This window comes from Notolabrus celidotus, chromosome 8, assembly GCF_009762535.1.
Source record: "Notolabrus celidotus isolate fNotCel1 chromosome 8, fNotCel1.pri, whole genome shotgun sequence".
Taxonomy (NCBI): domain Eukaryota; kingdom Metazoa; phylum Chordata; class Actinopteri; order Labriformes; family Labridae; genus Notolabrus; species Notolabrus celidotus.
Window position 1 is genome coordinate 9,873,915 of NC_048279.1, and position 19,726 is coordinate 9,893,640.

General features: G+C 40.3%; 1 protein-coding gene across 1 annotated transcript in view; it reads left to right on the plus strand.

Moving 5' to 3' along the window:
• The window catches only part of pigg (phosphatidylinositol glycan anchor biosynthesis class G), a 30,204-nt gene that overhangs the window by 1,378 nt on the left and 9,100 nt on the right, over window positions 1-19,726 (plus strand). The window contains 10 exon segments of the mRNA XM_034690535.1: window positions 667-853; window positions 856-875; window positions 1,155-1,308; window positions 1,311-1,342; window positions 3,875-4,013; window positions 5,196-5,408; window positions 8,556-8,773; window positions 8,965-9,249; window positions 11,583-11,980; window positions 12,397-12,588. Of these exon segments, the coding sequence (XP_034546426.1) occupies window positions 667-853; window positions 856-875; window positions 1,155-1,308; window positions 1,311-1,342; window positions 3,875-4,013; window positions 5,196-5,408; window positions 8,556-8,773; window positions 8,965-9,249; window positions 11,583-11,980; window positions 12,397-12,588 (1,838 nt within the window).

Below are 19,726 nucleotides of genomic sequence, written 5' to 3' on the forward strand. Positions count from 1 at the left end.
TTAAAAATGTTACTCCCTGAGCCTTGCATCACCATAAAAACTTGATTTTCAGGCTTGGTAAGAATGTACGGTATATCTCTGTAGACAAAGCTGGATTGGGAGAAAAAAAACCCAGCCCTATTAAGTGCCCCTGCACAACTGTTTGAGTCAACCCAGCAGCCACTCCCAGCCATTCAAACTCCGATAAGATCAGTACAATACAACAGACTACCTCAAATTTGTACATTGTACATTGCACATTCATTGCACTATGACATAACAACTCAATCAGTCCATGCACAACATTTATATTTGTATTTATATTTTTATATTTATTACTGTTGTCTTTCTTTTTAATTGTGTGTCCTTTGTGGCTTCATACGGGACCTGAGAATCAAAATTCCGTTCCATATTATGTGACAGCTTGTGTTGGTATGACAATAAAAAACCTTGAATCCTTGAATCACCTCATTTGTACAGAGACTTGTCCTGGTCAGGAATATATTTGATCCTGATGGACACAGGTGGTTCATGCCATTTGTTATTTGGATCCATATTTATGTTCACATCTGATCTGATGGTTTCTTCCTGGTTGAGGTCAAATCATCTTTGTGTGTCTGCCTCATGTGATGTGATGGGTTTCTGCTTTTGTTGTATGTCTTATAATCATATACATTACATCCATAGGCTCTAACCACTGGCAGTATCCCAGGCTTCGTCGATGTTGTGATGAACCTGAACTCTCCTGCCCTGCTGGAGGACAACCTGATTTGGCAGGCCAAGACAGCAGGGAAGAGGATGGTCTTCTATGGAGATGATACCTGGGTGCGCCTCTTCCCGAAACACTTCATGGAGCATGATGGGACAACATCCTTCTTGTGTCTGATTACACTGAGGTATGTGTGAGTCTGAATTGCATAATGTCTGGAAATGATTGAGACACTTCATTATCTGTTCGTGATCTGCATTACATAAAAGCAGTTCATGAATTGGGGAAGCACAGAGATGATATCGGCCAAAAAAAACTGGTGATCAACCAGCCTATGTGCCCAGCAACAAATGTCTTTTTAAAATGCACTTGAAGCACACAATTAGAATATGAACCTTAATTAGCTTTAATTTGAAATCCTGTTGATCAGTTTAAATCTGTCTTTAAACATGACTCTTCGGTGTAGGTTGACAACAACGTGACCCGTCACCTGGATAGCACCCTCAAAAGAGATGACTGGGACATTTTGATCCTTCACTATCTCGGCCTTGACCATATCGGTCATATCAGTGGACCCCACAGTTCCCTCATCCAGCCCAAACTGATGGAGATGGATGACATCCTAAGAAGATTCACAGTGCCCTGATTTCCAAGGTAACTTTGTCTGTTGTCATTTACATTTTTTCTGAGGATATTAGACCTTTAATCACCCTTTCCAAAAACACAGTGTTAAAGTTTTACCCTACGTTACAAAGAAGGTTAATACAGCTTTAGAAGATATGCATTTGTTACATTTTATACATTTTAAGTACAACATGCAACCAGCAGATCATTTAACAATGAAGACCTCAAAAATAACAATTCCAGATTTCTCATTAGAGGGAACAAAGCTGAAAGGATCAAAATCACTTTAGTTCTTGTCAATCTCCTTAGGATTAATAAGTTGAATGGTGGTTTTAAGGAAATATTCAACTCATATTTTATAAATTACAACTTTAACGTATCTGTTATTGCTTACACCATGAAGTAGTCAAAGTTAATTTGACTTATTTTCTGTATGTGCTGCAGTGCTACTGCTTAATTTAATTGTTACTTGGCAACAACTTTTTATCTCTATTAAAATTCATTAAACTACAATCTCTAATTTTGAACAAAACAAATATATATTCAGGTTTAATATTATCACATGGAATTTAAGTCAAACTATGCAAAGACAGGAAACAACAAACTTACAACATTGTATTTATGGCATCTCTGGGTTGTACTGGATGGCAGACATTGCTTTGTGATGGAAATTACAGCATGGGCCTAAATCATCTCTCAGTAACCATTATCTGTGAACCCAGTTTGTCACTGCATCCACAAATGCAAGTTATAACTGTACCATGCAAAGAGGAAACCATAAATAAACTTGCTACAAAAGCACTGATGACTTATCTGGGCCCAAGCCTATTTAAGACGAAATGAGACAAAGTGGAAAACTGTCCTCTCTACTACTATATCGAGTATTTTGTATGACTTCCATGATTTTAAGGGCAGCACCAAGTCTTCTATGCATGGAATGGACAAGTTGCCGACATGTTGCTACATCAAGCTTTTCCCATTCTTAAAGAATGACTTCTTGTGGGACTATTTACAGTATAGAATCCCATAGAAATACTGATTTTGAAAGGAAACTAAAGGATTTCTAATGAATCTGTCGGGGTGTACTCATTTATGCTGATCACTGTATATAGAGGCATATTGCATATTGCATATTTTAACAAAACAATGCCAAACCACTTTCTGCACATAGTATGAAGACCTGGGTTCGTAGAAGAGTCGGGGTGCTAAACCAGCCTGCCTACAGTCCCGGCTTGTCACCTGCTGAAAACATTTGGTGCATGAAAAATAAGACCCTATTGAGCAGCTGAAATCCTATATGAGGCTAGAATGGAACATTTAACTTTCCAAACTCCAGAAACTAGTCTCCTGGGTTCCCAAACAATAACAGAGTGTTGTTTAAAGAAGAGATGGTGCAACACAATGGCAACCATGCCACTGTCCCAACTGTGATGCATTGCTGGCATCACATTTAAAATGAGCTCATACTATTCATAGAACAAATATCTTGTCTTTGCACTATTCTGAGTTAAATCTAGGCTTTAAATTATTTGCAAACCATCAAATTCTGTGTTTATCTGTTTCACAGCATCCCAACTCTTATGGAGTTGTGGTTGTACATTCATTGATCATCTGTTTCCAGCAGTCATTATTTCAGCTTCAGAAACCTCAGAAGTCTCATAGACTGTATTTAATACTCTGCTGAATGCTTCATGACTTTCACACAGTTTAATTACACTGCATGTGTTACAAGAAGGATGCTAATTGCAGAAGGATGATGGGAAGTTAACTGGACAACCTGCACACACTTTGTTACACTGTTTGTTTAGTTCCTCCTTAACACAAATATGTATATTTCTAACACAATTATGTTCTGACTCATGTTTCTTTTAGTTAATTAGTTGAGATTTTCATCGACCCTCAAGCAGCTATAGATGATCCTTCTGGACTTTAAGTACCTCTGGAAGGACTCACTGCATAAACAGATTTAATTACATGATAGAGGAATGAAACTGAAAACCACTCAGCTCGTTCTTTGAGGCTTGCTCATGAGTAACTGGAGTTAGGCTCTGTTTCATCACCATACCTTTTGTGTTGGTAGAAATAAATCTTTTGGAGGGGGATAAAAGTTTAATGTTCTCAAAAGAGACGTGCCAGATGCTTTTATCCTGGAGAACAGGACCGAACTCTTACCTTCCTGAAACAGAGAGGAGAAACGGTTGTTTAGGACAGGTCCAAGGTGTTTCTATCATCATTCATACACAGCATTAAAGAAGTAAACAGAAAGAGCAGGTCAAAGGGATCCACTTCTTTGTTGGCTAATGAGAGAGTGTTGTTCAGGCTTCAGTGTGTAGTATTAGGTCATTGTCATTCTCTCACAGTAATGCTGACTTGGGCCTCTGTCGCTCTAGTCTGGAGATCAGTGAAACCGTGCCAAGTAAATGTCATTATTTCATTGTCAAAATTAGTTTTATCTATTTGTTGCTGTGAAGTTTGAATTATTCATGTCTGGAAGCTTTGGGATTAACCCTCTCAAATAAGCACATTTTGAGAGTCAACTAATTGGATGTTTTCCTGTCTTAGGAGGCAGAGGGATCCTTGCCCTACCTGCTTGTGCTGTGTGGAGACCATGGCATGTCTGAGACCGGCAGCCATGGAGGCTCATCAGAGCCAGAAGTCAATACGCCTCTGGTGCTCATAAGTCCAGCCTTCAAGAGAAAAGGTAACCTGTCAGCTACAACATGTCAACACTAAAACTGGTTGAGAAAAATACGATTTTCAGGCCCTTGAAGTTCATTAAAAGGTTTAATTAAATCCAGGTTTAATGTTGTGGTCGTGTATGTGTAGCTTTCTGACTGTAAATACATTGGACATAACATTAACAGAGAGAATTACAAAATAAAAATTAGCTTCTGTTGTACCTTGGGTCCTCTGGCCTTGAACAGCCTTCACTGTGTTGGAGTTATAGGCGATGATTGCTTGCTCGGTGTCCACCATAACAAACCAAGTAGGGATGTAGAGTGAGATTCATTTTGAACTGTAGAAATCCAGGATGTCAGGCTTGCTGCATCGTCAGATGGAGAAGGGCTCAGATGACTGCCGGATTTGGGACGTTCACAAAAACAAAACTTAAAGATTCAACCTTCATGAGTGTCTTCGTCAATTGAAAAAGTTACTTTAAATGTGTAGAAATAGACTGATTGAGTAAAGGTGAATGTTTCATACTGAAACATAAAGTCACAGGACAGACACGAGACCAAAGACAAAGAAAGGACGACTGAACAAGGACTGAAGTCTCCAGCTGTATGCAGATAGTTTGGAGACCTTATCTTTTGAAAGTGGACCCTTGACTGGAGCAGATCCCTCCCTCCTCTTGTTCATAACTGGATCATTTTGATTATTTTAACAAAGCGGGAAAATTTAGAAAGTGTGCAAAAACATTCATGACATCTCACTATGATACTGTAGATTGATATAGAACCTTGAAAAGTAAACCTTGTAGAAACAATGACAGAAATTAGCAGCTCATTACTAAAACATCAAGTTGTCATGAATTTCTTGTGAAGACAATCTTCAAATCACTCATAAGCTTACATGTGATGCAACACAATGCAACGGTAAAATAAGACGCATACCTCGTAACATGACGTAAACAAAAACCACAAAAATGAATTAGTTCAACTCGTCTCTGGTTAGAAACATTGTAAGGAGTTTTTTGAATACATGATCGAGGAACATGATTTAACAAGAGGTCGGTTGAACAGATTTTTAATGTATCAACAGAAGACCGCACAGCACTGAACCCACACACTGACGTGAACGTACTCAACACAGTTCATTATTGTGTCACTGCCATGTAATCCAGCCGCTCTGTCATTCGTGTGTTTCTGTCCTGTGGTTCCAGCCGGCATGGAGAAGCCTGGAGTTGTTGAACAAGTTGACCTGACTCCGACTCTGGCTCTTGGACTCGGCCTCCCCATATCTCAAAACAACGTGGGTCGTGTCATCCCTGCCGTATTGGAAGAAACCACTCTCCGAGACCAGCTACGCTTCCTACATCTTAACGGCCACCAGCTCAGCTGCCTGCTCAAAGACAGCATACCAGACTATGACAAAGGTAAGTCACAAATGAACTACGTCCAACCTCGGACTCATGAAAACCCAGAAAGTCAGGACCTTGTATGAAAGGGAGAGTTATCATCAAACTGTAGAGCTGCCAGCTGGTAACGCTATCACTGACAGTTTTCTGAGTGTGACAGTGATTGTAAGACAACGAGCAGTTCATATAATAAGCATTTCTTAATGACGGTACAGTCGTTTTAATCAACCCTATACCTGTCAAGATGTTACGTCCACCAATCACACACTAGTTCATTCCCCACACCTCCATTTCAGCCTTTTCACAAACTATTGATTTTAATTTAGCAGTCCTATAAATCTTAAAAAATAACACAGATGTTCAGAACAAGCATTATCATATTTCTTTTCTTTAACACAGCTTGATTGTCAAACTATCACTAACAAGCTAGCATGCAAAGGGTATAAGAGGGTTGTTTGACAAAAATGCCCTATACTTTATCGAACCTGTCTCTGCCAACGATCATTTCTATCAACAAAAGGTCAAATGAATGTGCGGCTGCTCACAGTACAAACCAGCAGCTTCCTGCAGCTCTGCAGTAATGAGGACAGATGGTTTTTGTAATTAGTTCAAGAGCAGGTCCATGAAGAAAAAGTTAAACGTTGCAGAGTCACAAACAGCCTGTGATTTCAAAATATTAATGCTGCATGGAGTGAAACAGAAAAGCCTGACAAGGGAACAAACACCGTCACATGATGAGCAGCCATCATTCTGTGTTTTCATTCTGCACGGGGTCCTGTTGAACCTCACCATTGACAGACTACTGTTAAGTTACTCATAAGCGTTTCTGTATGTGTGGAATGATTATTTAATTTTCTACAATATTGTTATCATGTATTTGAAACACTGGCTGAATGAATAGCAGAAAAGGTGTTTCTTGCTGATAAAATGACTCTCCGAATTACTGATTCTGAAATGATGTCCAACATTAAATCAAATCAGTACCCACCAAGGTCTCAGGTCTCAGGCATGAGGTCAGTGGGATATCAGAGACCATGGAGGTCAGATTCTCACATTGTGTTCGTGTCAGCACTCAGGAGAGAGACGTAGATTAAATTTCATGCATTCATTTGTTAATCCAGCACTGTCTGCCTCATTTCATCCTGTTTCAATCTCTTTATTAGATTTTTTCTTTTGCGTCCGGCCTCAGCCACCTTGGAGGGCCATTAACCGATTCAAACACTTTTAGAAGGATGAAACGTGTCTTGGTCTGTTGATATTGTGTGATTCATGCCTGTGGCGTAAGGTTCTAATATTTCTAGCAACCCCGCTGTCTGGCACAGCCACGGTCACTATTTATCACCCGTATGCCTCGGAAAGAGGTGCCGTACTGCAAAGTGTGTGATGTCTGTGTGTGTTTGTGTGTGTGTTGCTTCACTGATGTATACAACAAATCAAACTCCCCATGCTTTGTACTCGAAAATGCTTCTATAGTTCAGGGGTTCCCAAAGTGAGGGTCTAGACCCGCTGGGGGGTCACAAAAGAGGGGCCGGGAGAAGTCTTCCAGATTAAAAAAGTAATCTAAAATTGCATATTTTACCAATTGTTGTAAATATATCTACAAAAGCATCAGTAGCAGCAGGTTAATTCATAACAGCACAGGAAACACAGCCACATGTCCATGTAGCTAGGCTCATTTTCTGCAGACCAGCTAAATTAAGTATGAAGCAACATTTAATTACATCCAGGGGCAGTGGGGGTCGTGAGTCTTTGGCACCTATGTTTGGGGTCACGGCCTGGAAAGTTTGGGAACCCATGTTATAGTTCACTAAAGTGAATACAGGGATTATTACATCCTCTGATAATAAACATGTTAATGAGTCAAGGTGTTTCTGTTATGTATCTATAATATACATATATATACAGTGGGGCAAAAAAGTATTTAGTCAGCCACTGATTTTGCAAGTTCTCCCACTTAGAAAGATGAGAGAGGTCTGTAATTTTCATCAGAGGTACACTTCAACTATGAGAGACAAAATGAGAAAAAAAATCCAGGAAATCACATTGTAGGATTTTTAAAGAATTTATTTGTAAATTATGGTGGAAAATAAGTATTTGGTCACCCACAAACAAGCAAGATTTCTGGCTCTCACAGACCTGTAACTTCTTCTTTCAGAGGCTCTTCTGTCCTCCACTCGTTACCTGTATTAATGGCAACTGTTTGAACTCGTTATCTGTATAAAAGACACCTGTCCACAGCCTCAAACAGTCAGACTCCAAACTCAACCATGGCCAAGACCAAAGAGCTGCCGAAGGACACCAGGAAGAAAATTGTGGACCTGCACCAGGCTGGGAAGAGTGAATCTACAATAGGCAAGCATGTTGGTGTGAATAAATCAACTGTGGGAGCAATTGTAAGAAAAAGGAAGACATACAAGACCATTGATAATCTCCCTTGATCTGGGGCCTCACGCAAGATCTCATCCCGTGGGGTCAAAACTATCATGAGAACGGTGAGCAAAAATCCCAGAACTACACGGAGGGACCTGATGAATGACCTGCAGAGAGCTGGGACCAAAGTAACAAAGGCTACCATCAGTAACACACTATGCCGAGAGGGACTCAAATCCTGCAGCGCCAGGCGTGTCCCCCTGCTTAAACCAGTACATGTCCAGGCCAGTCTGAAGTTTGCCAGAGAGCATATGGATGATCCAGAAGAGGATTGGGAGAATATCATGTGGTCAGATGAAACCAAAATAGAACTTTTTGGTAAAAACTCAACTCGTCGTGTTTGGAGGAAGAAGAATGCTGAGTTGCATCCCAAGAACCCCATACCTACTGTGAAGCATGGGGGTGGAAACCTCATGCTTTGGGGCTGTTTTTCTGCAAAGGGGACAGGACGACTGATCCATGTTAAGGGAAGAATGAACGGGGCCATGTATCGTGAGATTTTAAGCCAAAACATTGAAGATGGAACATGGCTGGGTCTTCCAGCATGACAATGATCCCAAACACACCGCTCGAGTGGCCCCGTAAAAAGCATTTTAAGGTCCTGGAGTGGCCTAGCCAGTCTCCAGACCTCAACCCCATAGAAAATTTGTGGATTTGTATTTTGATAAATCCATTGCAATAGCTGCTACAGATCAATAACTGTGTCGCCCCTTCCTGTCTCTCCCTCTGATCCAGAGCCTGGATTTGAGCAGTTCCGTGTTGCAGAAAAGGCTCATGGGAACTGGATGAAGCTTTACCTGGAAGGCAACACCTCTGAAGTACTTTCAAATGTAGGGAAAAAGGTCCTGAAGCAGTATCTGGAAGCCCTCGCTGCCATGAGCTCAGCCCTCAGCAAACAGCTGGGCAAGTACGACATGTACTCCATGATAGCAGGCATGGTGTTTGTGTTTCAGGTAAGCACAGGTTCATCCTAAGGAGTCTTAAGACTGATAGGTTAAAGTAGAAGTCTGGTCTTTTTGATGAAATGGAAAATGAAATTTTACCCTCATTAGGTTTCTGTGATCGTATAAGATGAACAAACATGTTTTAATCCTGCATCTTTCTCCCTGTTTCTCCAATCCTTCCCCCTCTCCTGGCTCTGAAGCTCCTGTTAGTGATACTGCTCGCTATGCCTGAAGCCCTCAGTGGTGGAGCAGTCGTTGACCTCCCAATCCTCTCATCCCTCCTCTCTCTACCTTTCTACCTCTTGTGCCTGCTGTTCTCCTCGGTGCACGTCTTGGTGTGCACATCTGCTGAGAGCTCCTGTTACTTCTGCAGCCTCTCCTGGGGTCTGGTGTTTGCTGCTGTAGCCTTCTTCTCAGCGATGCTTTGCACTCTGGTCTCTATGATGGCAAGGCATCTCACCCCAGGAGCAAAGATTCCCGGCAAGGTGAGGTTGTGGGTAATTGACTTTCTCTATGAGCTGAAAGTTTTACAAAGTCACCTCAGACTCAGTTTCCTTTTAGATACTTTTCCTGTAATTCCATGTTCACAAGATAAAGGTGAACTTTGTTTGGAGGCTTGTTGTCGGTGGCATAAATTTCAAAACAATGTGTTACAAAATTACTTTGGCACCAACCAACTGCAATTACAAGCTTTAAAAACAGCTGCATGAAAAGGTCCATACTAAACAGAGGAACTCATATTTCAGAAAAGAAAAATAGGGTGATCATGCAAAACCATAGACGAGACTCAACCCTGAAATATGTGTGTGATAGACAGATATAGTTCAGAGGATTTAATACACATGCTGAGTGTTTTACCTTGGATACATTCTTTATAGACTTTACCAGACATTACCACTGAAGGTCAAGGTTACTTTATGTGTACCTGTTGGTAGATTTTGTTTGCAGTGAGTCAGCCTCCTTTTTACATCAACCAACAGACAGCACAGGACAGAATCAATCAATCAATGATCTCAAGACGCTTTACAAATAGAGCAGTTCTAGACTGTACTCTATGTTAAATTATTAACAAAGACCCAGCACCAGGACAGGATATGAGCAGAGCACTTTGCAGCATTTAGCAAGTTACAGCAGCAAGGACAAACTTCCTTTAACAGGCAGAAACCTCAAGCAGAACCAGACTCATGTTAGACAGACATCTGCCTTCACCGAGTTGGGGTTGGAAAGAGAGAGAGAGAGAGAGAGAGAGAGAGAGAGAGAGAGAGAGAGAGAGAGAGAGAGAGAGAGAGAGGGAGAGAGAGAGAGAGAGAGAGAGAGAGAGAGAGAGAGAGAGAGAGAGAGAGAGAGAGAGAGAGAGAGAGAGAGAGAGAGAGAGAGAGAGAGAGAGAGAGAGAGAGAGAGAGAGAGAGAGAGAGAGAGAGAGAGAGAGAGAGAGAGAGAGACTATAGCAGCATAACTAAGAGCTGGTCAAAGCCTGATCCAGCTCTAACTATAAGCTTTATCAAAAAGGGAAGTTTTAAGCCTAATCTTAAAAGTAGAGAGGGTGTCTGCCTCCCGGACCCTGACTGGTAGATGATTCCAAAGGAGAGGGGCCTGACAACTGAAGGTTCTACCTCCCATACTACTTTTAGAGATTTTAGGTACGACAAGCAGGCCTGCATGCTGGGAGCGTAGCGTTCAAGAGGGGTAATAGAGCACTATGAGCCCTGAAAGTGCCTGACCATTAAGAGCTTTGTAGGTCAGACAAGACACGACAAACAAAGAGACAAAGTGCTCAGTACTAAAAAGCAATAATAAAACAAAAAATGAGCAATCGGCAAAAACAAAGTCAATAAAAACAAGATAGAAATCCAATTAACCATTAGTCAATAAAACATGAGAAATAAAAACAAGTTAGAAAGTTCCATCAGTAAAAAACAAGATACAAAGATCCATAAATAGTGAAGAACGTGTTTGTACAGCATCATGCTGTATTACTGTGACTATATAGATGCTGACCATGCATGAACATGTATGATAACAAGAAGTCGTAGATCCTGAATTTGCCACTGTTAAATAATATGTTCTTATTTTTCTTACAAAACTGAATTTGTTGTTACTGAATTTTGTAACATTATAATGTCACAGCTAAAACCTGAGCCCCATAATAACTTGTAGTTTTGTAGGGGAAACTGTGATGTCATCACCCAGTTCAGAACATAAACTGTTCCTCCTGGTCTTAAAGAAGTGTTGAGGAAGCATCTATTGATGACAAAGAACACCAAATGACAGCTTCAGGTTGATCTCTGCTGCTCTCATTCAAAACGTAGACCCTTCATATTCTACATTATTGTGACTAACCGCAGTCTGGATGGTGTTTCTTTGATTAAAGTGTCTCACAGACATAACTGAGTACTTTAAGTGTACTTTAAGTGGCTGGTTGAATTGTTTGAGTTCAGGGGTTAAGTACATATTCACATATCTCACTGAGTGAAGCCGTTCTACCTGCCAGTGAAGTAAAGAGGTTGAGGAGGTGAAAGAAGAGTGTGTGGTTACGGTAGTAACATCTCAAGGGTCATTTATGAACAGTGTGAAGCTGCACTAGTCTGAGGTTCATCACATTTATTCACTCATCCAACGTGATCCTAAGGATGTCGCTTCTTTCAGTGTTTATTACATGCTTCGTGCTTTAAACATCATAAACATGTGTAGATCCCACATCTGGACCTCTGCCAGCTTAAATAACCTCAGATGTTTGCACACTGCATTCTGAATTTGGGTTTTCCTGCTCCTTACTTAAGAATATCTTCTAATCCCTGCCCTCCTCTCTCTTTCATAGATGCCCTTCAGGAGCAGTGAGTGGTCTCTCTCAGAGCTCGATGTTTTACTGCTCGCTGGCACAATCGGACACACTCTTAGTTTGGCTGCCAGCAGCTTCGTAGAAGAGGAGCACCAAACCTGGTACTTTCTGCTCAACACGCTCTGCCTCGCCGTCTTCCAGGACGTCTGCCGCAAATACTTCAGAGAACAGAGAGACGCCTTCGAAGAAGAAGAGCATACCCCCCTTTTTAAAGATGTTCATACCTCTGTTCACCAAAAGACAGATATGTGGTCAGAGAAATGGCTAGCGTTAGCCACGCCACCTTTCACTCTGGTCTGCTGCAGACTGCTGCGCTCTCTCAACCAGACGGGGGTGCAGTGGGCTCATCTTCCTGATGTGGGACATTGGCTCAACAGGTTTGGCTTTTATGATAGTTGTTAATGATAGTTTTTATGTATTGTAGCAGCACCTAGTGACATTTCTTGGTGTTAAACTGAGCACAAAGCATCAGCTCAACATGCATACCAGGAAGGTTCTTTCCAATGGCTAGTTTATTGTTAGTTTAGACAGTTTATGGTCAAATAACTCTGAATGCACCTCAAACCACCTGAGACTTTGTGTTATTAACTAACAAACTAAAAAGAAAAACCCAGAGCGTCGCCATGTCTAATGTCATACTGGGAGTGATTGTTTTACCCGCCACTACTGAATCCATCCACATTTAGCGTGTGTTAACCCTGATTGTAAATGTATCTTAAGTTTATTCACGTTTCACTTCTTTTGAAACACTCTTTTCAGACTCATCCTTTTGTTGTTTTCTGTCCTCCTCCAGCTCTGAACACAGGACTGTTCTGTCCTTCATGGCGGCCTTCTGCCTCGTTCTTATCTACCTTCTGGTTCAGAGACGTTGCTCTTGGGTGTCTAAGGTTGCCCTCGCCCTTGGACTTTTGGGCGTCTACAGCTACCGTGCGGCTGTGGGCAATGTCTCGTTTCCGTGGCAACACTCTGGTCCAGCTATGTCAAAGTAAGTTACCCTTTTTTATCCTTTCATTCTTTATCTCCTTTATAGAGTGGTTGGATCACTTGGTGTTATTCTCTTGTGCTTTTAAAATGGACACTGGATAGTCTGTGTTGAAAGACTTTTAAAACTGCAGTGTTACATTTCAAGACCATTAGCCAATATGATGTCAGGGGTGTGGTTAAAACATGAATTATTTAGTATTGAGAGAGGCTGACTGAGTCTAAATGGCTGCTTCAATCGATGTCCACATGACTGTTAAAGTCACTCACAATAATAAATATATCTGTGCTGAGGTCGAAGTTTGACAACATGTAGAGATTCAGATAGAGGTTTAGAGAGCAGCCCAGAAGGTCACTACACTAACAAATACTATTATAAGGTAAATGTATTGTAGTTGAAATTAATATTATAATTTGATGTCAGATCATTCACTAATACTGCTTCAGAAATCTGACATGGTGACGATAAAGAAAAACACAAAAAAAAAAAGGCAAAGGCAAGACAAGCAACAGTATACAATGGGTTAAGCATGTAAGTTTAAAGAAATGGGTTTAAAGCTGTTTTAAAAGTGTCAACTGAGACCACTGATCTTAGACTCAGTGGCAGAGAGGTCCAAAGAGTTGGAGCTACAACAGTAAAGGCACAGTCTCCTCTCGTCTTAAGCCTGGAGTTCGGAAAGACCAACATTCTCTGAGTAGACGACCTCAGAGACCTGCTTGGAGTGTAAGGCTGTAATAACTCTTTGATATAGACAGGTGACTGTCCATGCAGGGCTTTGAAGGTGAAAATAAGAATTTTAAAATGGTTTCTGAAGTTGATGGGAAGCCAGAGAAAGGATGACAGAATTGGTGTTATATGAGACCTTTTAGAAGGTTTGGTAAGAAGTCTGGCTGCAGCGTTTTGAACTCATTGTAATCGATTTAGGGATGTTTTACTGAGACAAATGGAAAGTGAATTGCAATAATCTAAGCGGGAGGAAATAAATGCATCATGCATGCATGATCATTTCCATCTGAGCTGTGGATATGATGGGTCTAAGCCTAGCAATGTTTCTCAGCTGGTAAAAACAAGAGCGAACTCAACTGCTGACATGTTGGTCAAGGCATAAAAGACTGTGCAATTGAAACCCCTAGGTGCAGGTTTGACAGAAGCAGATGGAAAAACAAGATTTTGCTTTACAATGGGCACAAAGTGGTCGGGGCCAGATATAAGTAGTTCTGTTTTATCTATGTGCAGTTGTTAACAGTCTGACATCCAGTCTTTGATGGTGCTCAGGCAGCTCACAAGGTTTGACAGAATATAAATGTTATTGGGAGTAAAGGTAATGTGTAACTGTATGTCATCTGCATAGCAGTAGTGAGAAGTACCTTTGAAGCTCTTGATTTAGTGGGGTGTGGCCATGCATGCCATATTACAGTCCCACATTGTTATAGCAAATAAACATACCGACACTTCACTAATTAGTTATCAGTGATTGTCGTAATCTGGAGTCATTACCACTGTCATGAAGCCTTAGCGGTTTCAGCTGTTTCAAATGCATTTCCATATCTCCTGCTGTAGTCCAGGAGTAACTGTGGTTGCTGATGTCAGCTATCTTTCCGTTTCTAGCTTTGAAAACATAAAGATAGCAGCAGGTTGATGTCTTCCTCCCCCAACCCCAAAGCAGTCTCTTTTCAATATCAACCATTTGTAGCACCACTCAGTCACCAAACCAGCAACAGACTGTTACAACCATACCAACCTCTGATCCATCCTTACTTCACAGAGCTTGTGGTTGCAGCAACATTAGGCTTAAGCAAACCTTGTTTTCCTTACTTTAAGTGTAAAAAGGAAAGCAGCTTTCTTTTGGTGAAGTTGACCTTTGATGATCTATTTGTTAACCAAGCTGGCCATAGCTTACATCTGTGATGACCAGCCATATTCCCCGGCCTCAGGGCCCTGTAGGGCCGTGTGCGAACAGCCTTCTCAGTTGATCCAAAGGAGGATAAACTGAGGAGTGAGGCGATAGGTGCATCATGAGGATTCAGTCACATGTAGAAAGACTTTTCAGCAAACCAGCTGTAATGATTCCCTCATAGAACACTGACTTCAAGTATATGTTGCTGCTGCAAACTAATAAGTACTGCCCCAAATCTTTAATATCAAGCAGAAGCTCTGAAGCGATGACCTGCTTGTATAAACAGGAGGTGGGGTGGTGCTGGGGGTCTCTTCAGTGCTGGTTATGTCATCAAGGTTGATCCTGATCTTGAATCTCATTACCTGACTCAAGGGCAAATATAGGAAGGACACAAAGAATGATGAAGCGTAGGATCTGAGGGTGATGGTTCGGATGAGTCTAGGTAGAGAGAGAGTGAGAGCAGCGCTGGGGTTGAGCTTTTATGCCCTGAGAGCATCAGGCCCATGTATCTGAATTTTACAGGCTTCTGCAATCATACTCATCAGATATCTCTGGGCAAGGAGGAGAGACAAGGACAGGTCAGTCATGTCTGAAATAGGGAAAGTTAGGCAGAGATCATCATAAGGGCCCTGATTCTTCACACACTAACAGTCTACACAATGTGAAGCACCGGCTGGTTGGTATTCAGCTGCTCTTTACAGCATTATAAGCAAAACCTGAATTTACTGGCTACCTCAGCCATGACTGATGACATTAAGATTTCACTAAATGCACCTTTAGCCTATTGAATCAATCTTCTTCGGTCTGAGGAGACCTGGAAACGTGAAAAATGTAATTTTATTTTTATATCTTATAGCATGTCTCAACCCCTCCACCACAACAAGGAAGCTTTTCATCTATAATGATGCATCAGAAAGTTTGAACCCTCATATCCCTTACACTACCCTCTTCATCCTCCAGCTCAGGAGATTCAACCAGTCATGTGACTTCTATTTGACTGGAAGGTTTAGGTTTTGACACGACCATCTGGTTCAGGGTGTTTTCAGATGACTTCACCACTCTCAAGGTTACTTGTTTTTTATACGTTAGGTCATTTTCACAATGGATAATAAAAGCATGATGAAGGATAAAGCTACACTAGAAATGGAAAGTGTTTGGCAGTGGAACCAGTGCCACTTTTCAATAAGCTTATCATTGTGGCACACCACTTTACAAGTTGAAGCATCCCACAGCACCCATAAGGAGCCTATTTGGAATAATGGGGTCAGTGTCTGCAATAGAGATTGGCATTTCAAGTACAAACACTATTAGACAGTCCTTTGGTAAGGTGATGTGATGTCCTGCTAGACCAGGGGATTTAGCACCTGAGAAGGCAGAACACAACTTGAGCTGCAGCATCTATTTCCCTGTGGCTCCTTTAACTCAGCCACGATAGAGGATACAGATTTATTGTGGGAGTGGAAGTAGACAACCAAACCCTTTCCAGCCCTCTTAAGGATGCAGATGTGTTGTGGACATGAGGGTCACTTTGAAGTCTAGGAGAGCACCAAGCTCACCTTTGCTGTCTGCAGGCAGTTAGACACAGATGTCCTCAATCTGCCCTGAATTAAGCTCCCTCCATTGTTCAGTTTACTCTACCACAAACCAGAACTGTGTTCTTCTTTGGCTGTCAACTGTGTCTCCTTTAAGGTTTGATGATGTTGTGCTTTAATCTCATTTTTACTGTATTCATATTCAGGGGTTATTTGATGCACTGTATCTGTGCTTAAAGATTAAACTCATTTTTGAGATAATTTTATGTTCTGTTCTTCATTGCTGGTATAAACTTTGAGGCAATTAAGGGAAGGAGCCACTGACTTAGTGGTTGAAGCACACGCCCCATGTACAACTCAAATCAGCTCATCTTTAGTTAGATAGCACCTTTCATACATTCAAGCATGCAGCCCGAAGTGCTTCTCAAAAGAACAGAGACAGGAAATAACAGAAATAGGTCAAATTAAACAAGACTAAAACAAGATAGAAGATAGCAATATGAAAAACTTGAATCAAATCATTATGATATAATCAATAAAATAAGATCAGAAAAATACCTGAAAAATCTAATAATATAAAACAAAATGATGTCAAAACAATGGTGATAACAGTATCAATGATATTAATGAAGTATAGGGTTAAAAAAAATACTCCACCTTAAAAGCCAGATTGAAAAGGTGAGTTTTAAGTTTACTTTTAAGTTTCTGGCCGACACTTGTGAGGGACACCCAAGAAACATTTAAAAAGGAAGCATTCGAGGACCTGAGGGATCAAGCTGGAACATAAAATGACAGATCTGTTATGTATGGAGGAGCAAGGCCGTGTAAAGTTTTAAAAACAAGTAAAAGAAATTTAAAATTACTTCTTAAAGAAACAGGGAGCCAATTCAGAGTTTTGAGAGTTTTTGTACAAGGCTGTAGTCCTTGTTGCATGGCTCTCCACACCCTCTACTCTTTTCCTACATTTCCTTGTCTCTCTTCAGCTGCCCTATCCAATAACCCCCACCCAAAAAAAGAGGCAATTAAGGTTTTCAAACCTTATGAATTCTCATTTTGAGCGTAGGGTAGCTTCCAACTGCTGAGTGGTTGAAACAAAAGTATATGTTAATTAGATTTTGGGGTGAAATATTTTTGTATAACGGTCTAACTGAATTCATGTTTGTTCCAGAAACAACATCAGACAAATGAAAAAGCCCAAAGACCTGCATTTTTCCCTTCTGTGTTTCTTTCTTTATACTTAAAAGTTATTCAAGATGGAAAGACTTTCTATAATGAAGTCTGCTCCTCCTGAAATACGCTGTCTCTAGGATTCATTAGAGTAAAGCTCCTGTACACTGCCCAGTTTCCTCCTCACCTTTCCTCAATGCCAACCCTGCTCACTATTAACAGTTGAAAAAGTTAAGAGGATTGATGTCAGTGTGGATACAGTTTGTTCATATTTATCAGTTTTTCTCTTTCTGGTATGATCAGACAACAACCTTAAAACAGACGACTGAAAAAGCAAACACTGCTTTGCATTATTTTGATCGAACTGTTTAATGAGATGTCGGTAAATGTAACCTATACACTGACACTCATGAGAAAAAAATCTATAAAGATGAAACAACTAAAGAAGCATAATGAGGTAAATTTATGATCAAGTGTTTCCAAAAGAATGCAGCTCAACATCAAAGCAGCCAGCTGAGTGCTCAGCCCGTCTGTGGCTGTATGGATCACTCAGAAGTTCGATGCAGTCTCCGTCCTTCTCAGCAATTATGGCACCACTTATCAACCATGAGGCCTTTAAAAGCATTTACTATGTTTATCTTTTGATCTCTATCTGATTTAACACTCGCACAACTCATAACCTGTCTAAGCTTGCACTGCTTTAACAGAGAGGGCGGTGGTGCAGGTTCCAAATTCAAATATATTCATGCAAACAGCAACTGCTTAAAAATGCAAATATATTCAAACTTGTCTCAAAACACCTGTGAACTCCTGCCATGTACTGAGATATATTCACAAATAAAACACACACACACACACTCGCACACAAACAGAAAATTTGTTTCAGTTTCGTCATCTAGGAGGTAAACCACTTCTATTTTGGTAAATCCTATCAGTAGTGATTTTCAAAAAAATCATCATCTTGCCTCCCTCTCGAAACAGAGCTCATAAAAAGTTAGGTGCTTAAATTGTTTTTCTAAATCAAAAGATTTTTCCTTATATCTTAGTTAATAAAGACATCAAAAATGAGGCACATAAGATTAGATCAGTTTGTCTGTTTCAGTCTCAACAGCAAGGATATTGGGGTACAGGGACTCAAAGCTGCTGAAATATGTAACCAGTAACATAAAATCTTTGTAAATGAACACGTATATATAATGAAAACAAAAATTACTGAAGTTTAAGGTTTGGACAAATCTAATCTTTAATTATCTTTTCTTGAATGTATGAAAATGTATATTTTTGTAACATATGATGACTTTAACATTAAAGACATCTCAGATCATCAAATGTTAAAATTAATCTGATCAGATTTCTAACAACAAAAAACAACTCCACAGATGTCTTCAGCTCTTTAATTTTAATATCACTCAATTATGATTAGTAATAAAAACGCAGCTCTTTGTTCCTGGAGTTTATGCTTATTACTGAGAAAAATCCTAAATAGCAATTTATTCAAATTTGAGGTTGTAAAATGAGTGATGCTAAAGTCAATGGTTCATAAATGTCAGTGTTAGCAATTAACTGCTGACAGTATGGGTAGACGACATGTTGCACATTACCAGACAAGAGATGTGAGTATCGCTATAGGGTACATGTTTTTATGTATTTGTTGATAGACTGGCCTAATAAGATGTTCTTTATTTAATGGGTAATGCTGCATTTAGCCTTAAGTATTGCTTTATTTGCTTAAAATATATTCAACCTACCTTGTCCTATTCCTAGTTCTAAAAGTAAATCAGAATCTGTGCTAAAAATAACAAAATGCTCTCCCTGCATTGTGTTTTGTGATAAGTATGCTCTGCCTAATGACAAAGTTGAACTCCATTATCATAAAAGCTACACTCTGACCTTGGTTTTTACTTAAAGCAAACCAAAGGCAAATGTAAGACTTTTTAAATGCTCCTCTTTACAAAACTACAATGATCTATATAAACGTAATAATTAGACTGGTTCTATTCTGATTGGAACAACATGTTTCCTCTGAACTGAAGTTCTTGGACACTATCTACCTCCACCCACTCCCAATGCAAATAAAAATGCACCTTCACTCTTAGCTTGCTCATATCTCGATGTCGGGAGACTTTCACTTTGTTGAGTCTGTCTGTTACAAGCCACTCTACCTCAAGTAAACAGAGACATGAACGGTTGTTTTGGAGTCTTGTCAGGTATTGTTGTATTTCCTGCTTACAGCTTTAGTCCATAAGGTCAGATTTGTATTTTGGGAAATGACATAGCCTGAAATGCTGTGACCAGGAGCAAGTCACTGTCCGTAAAATGTCAAATTAAACAGGATTCCACTTGGCATTTACAATTTTGAATGTTTAGTGTTTAAATCAGATAAATGTGCACAGGGACGGCACAGTGTGGTAAGCGTTGTCTCCTTGCCTCGCATCAAGATGCTTCCTGTGTAGACTTTGCATTGTTATTCCCCTGTGCATTCATGAGTTCTCCCACATTGTAACAACAGCCTTAATGTGTGAATTTATGATTCTAATTTTCCCCT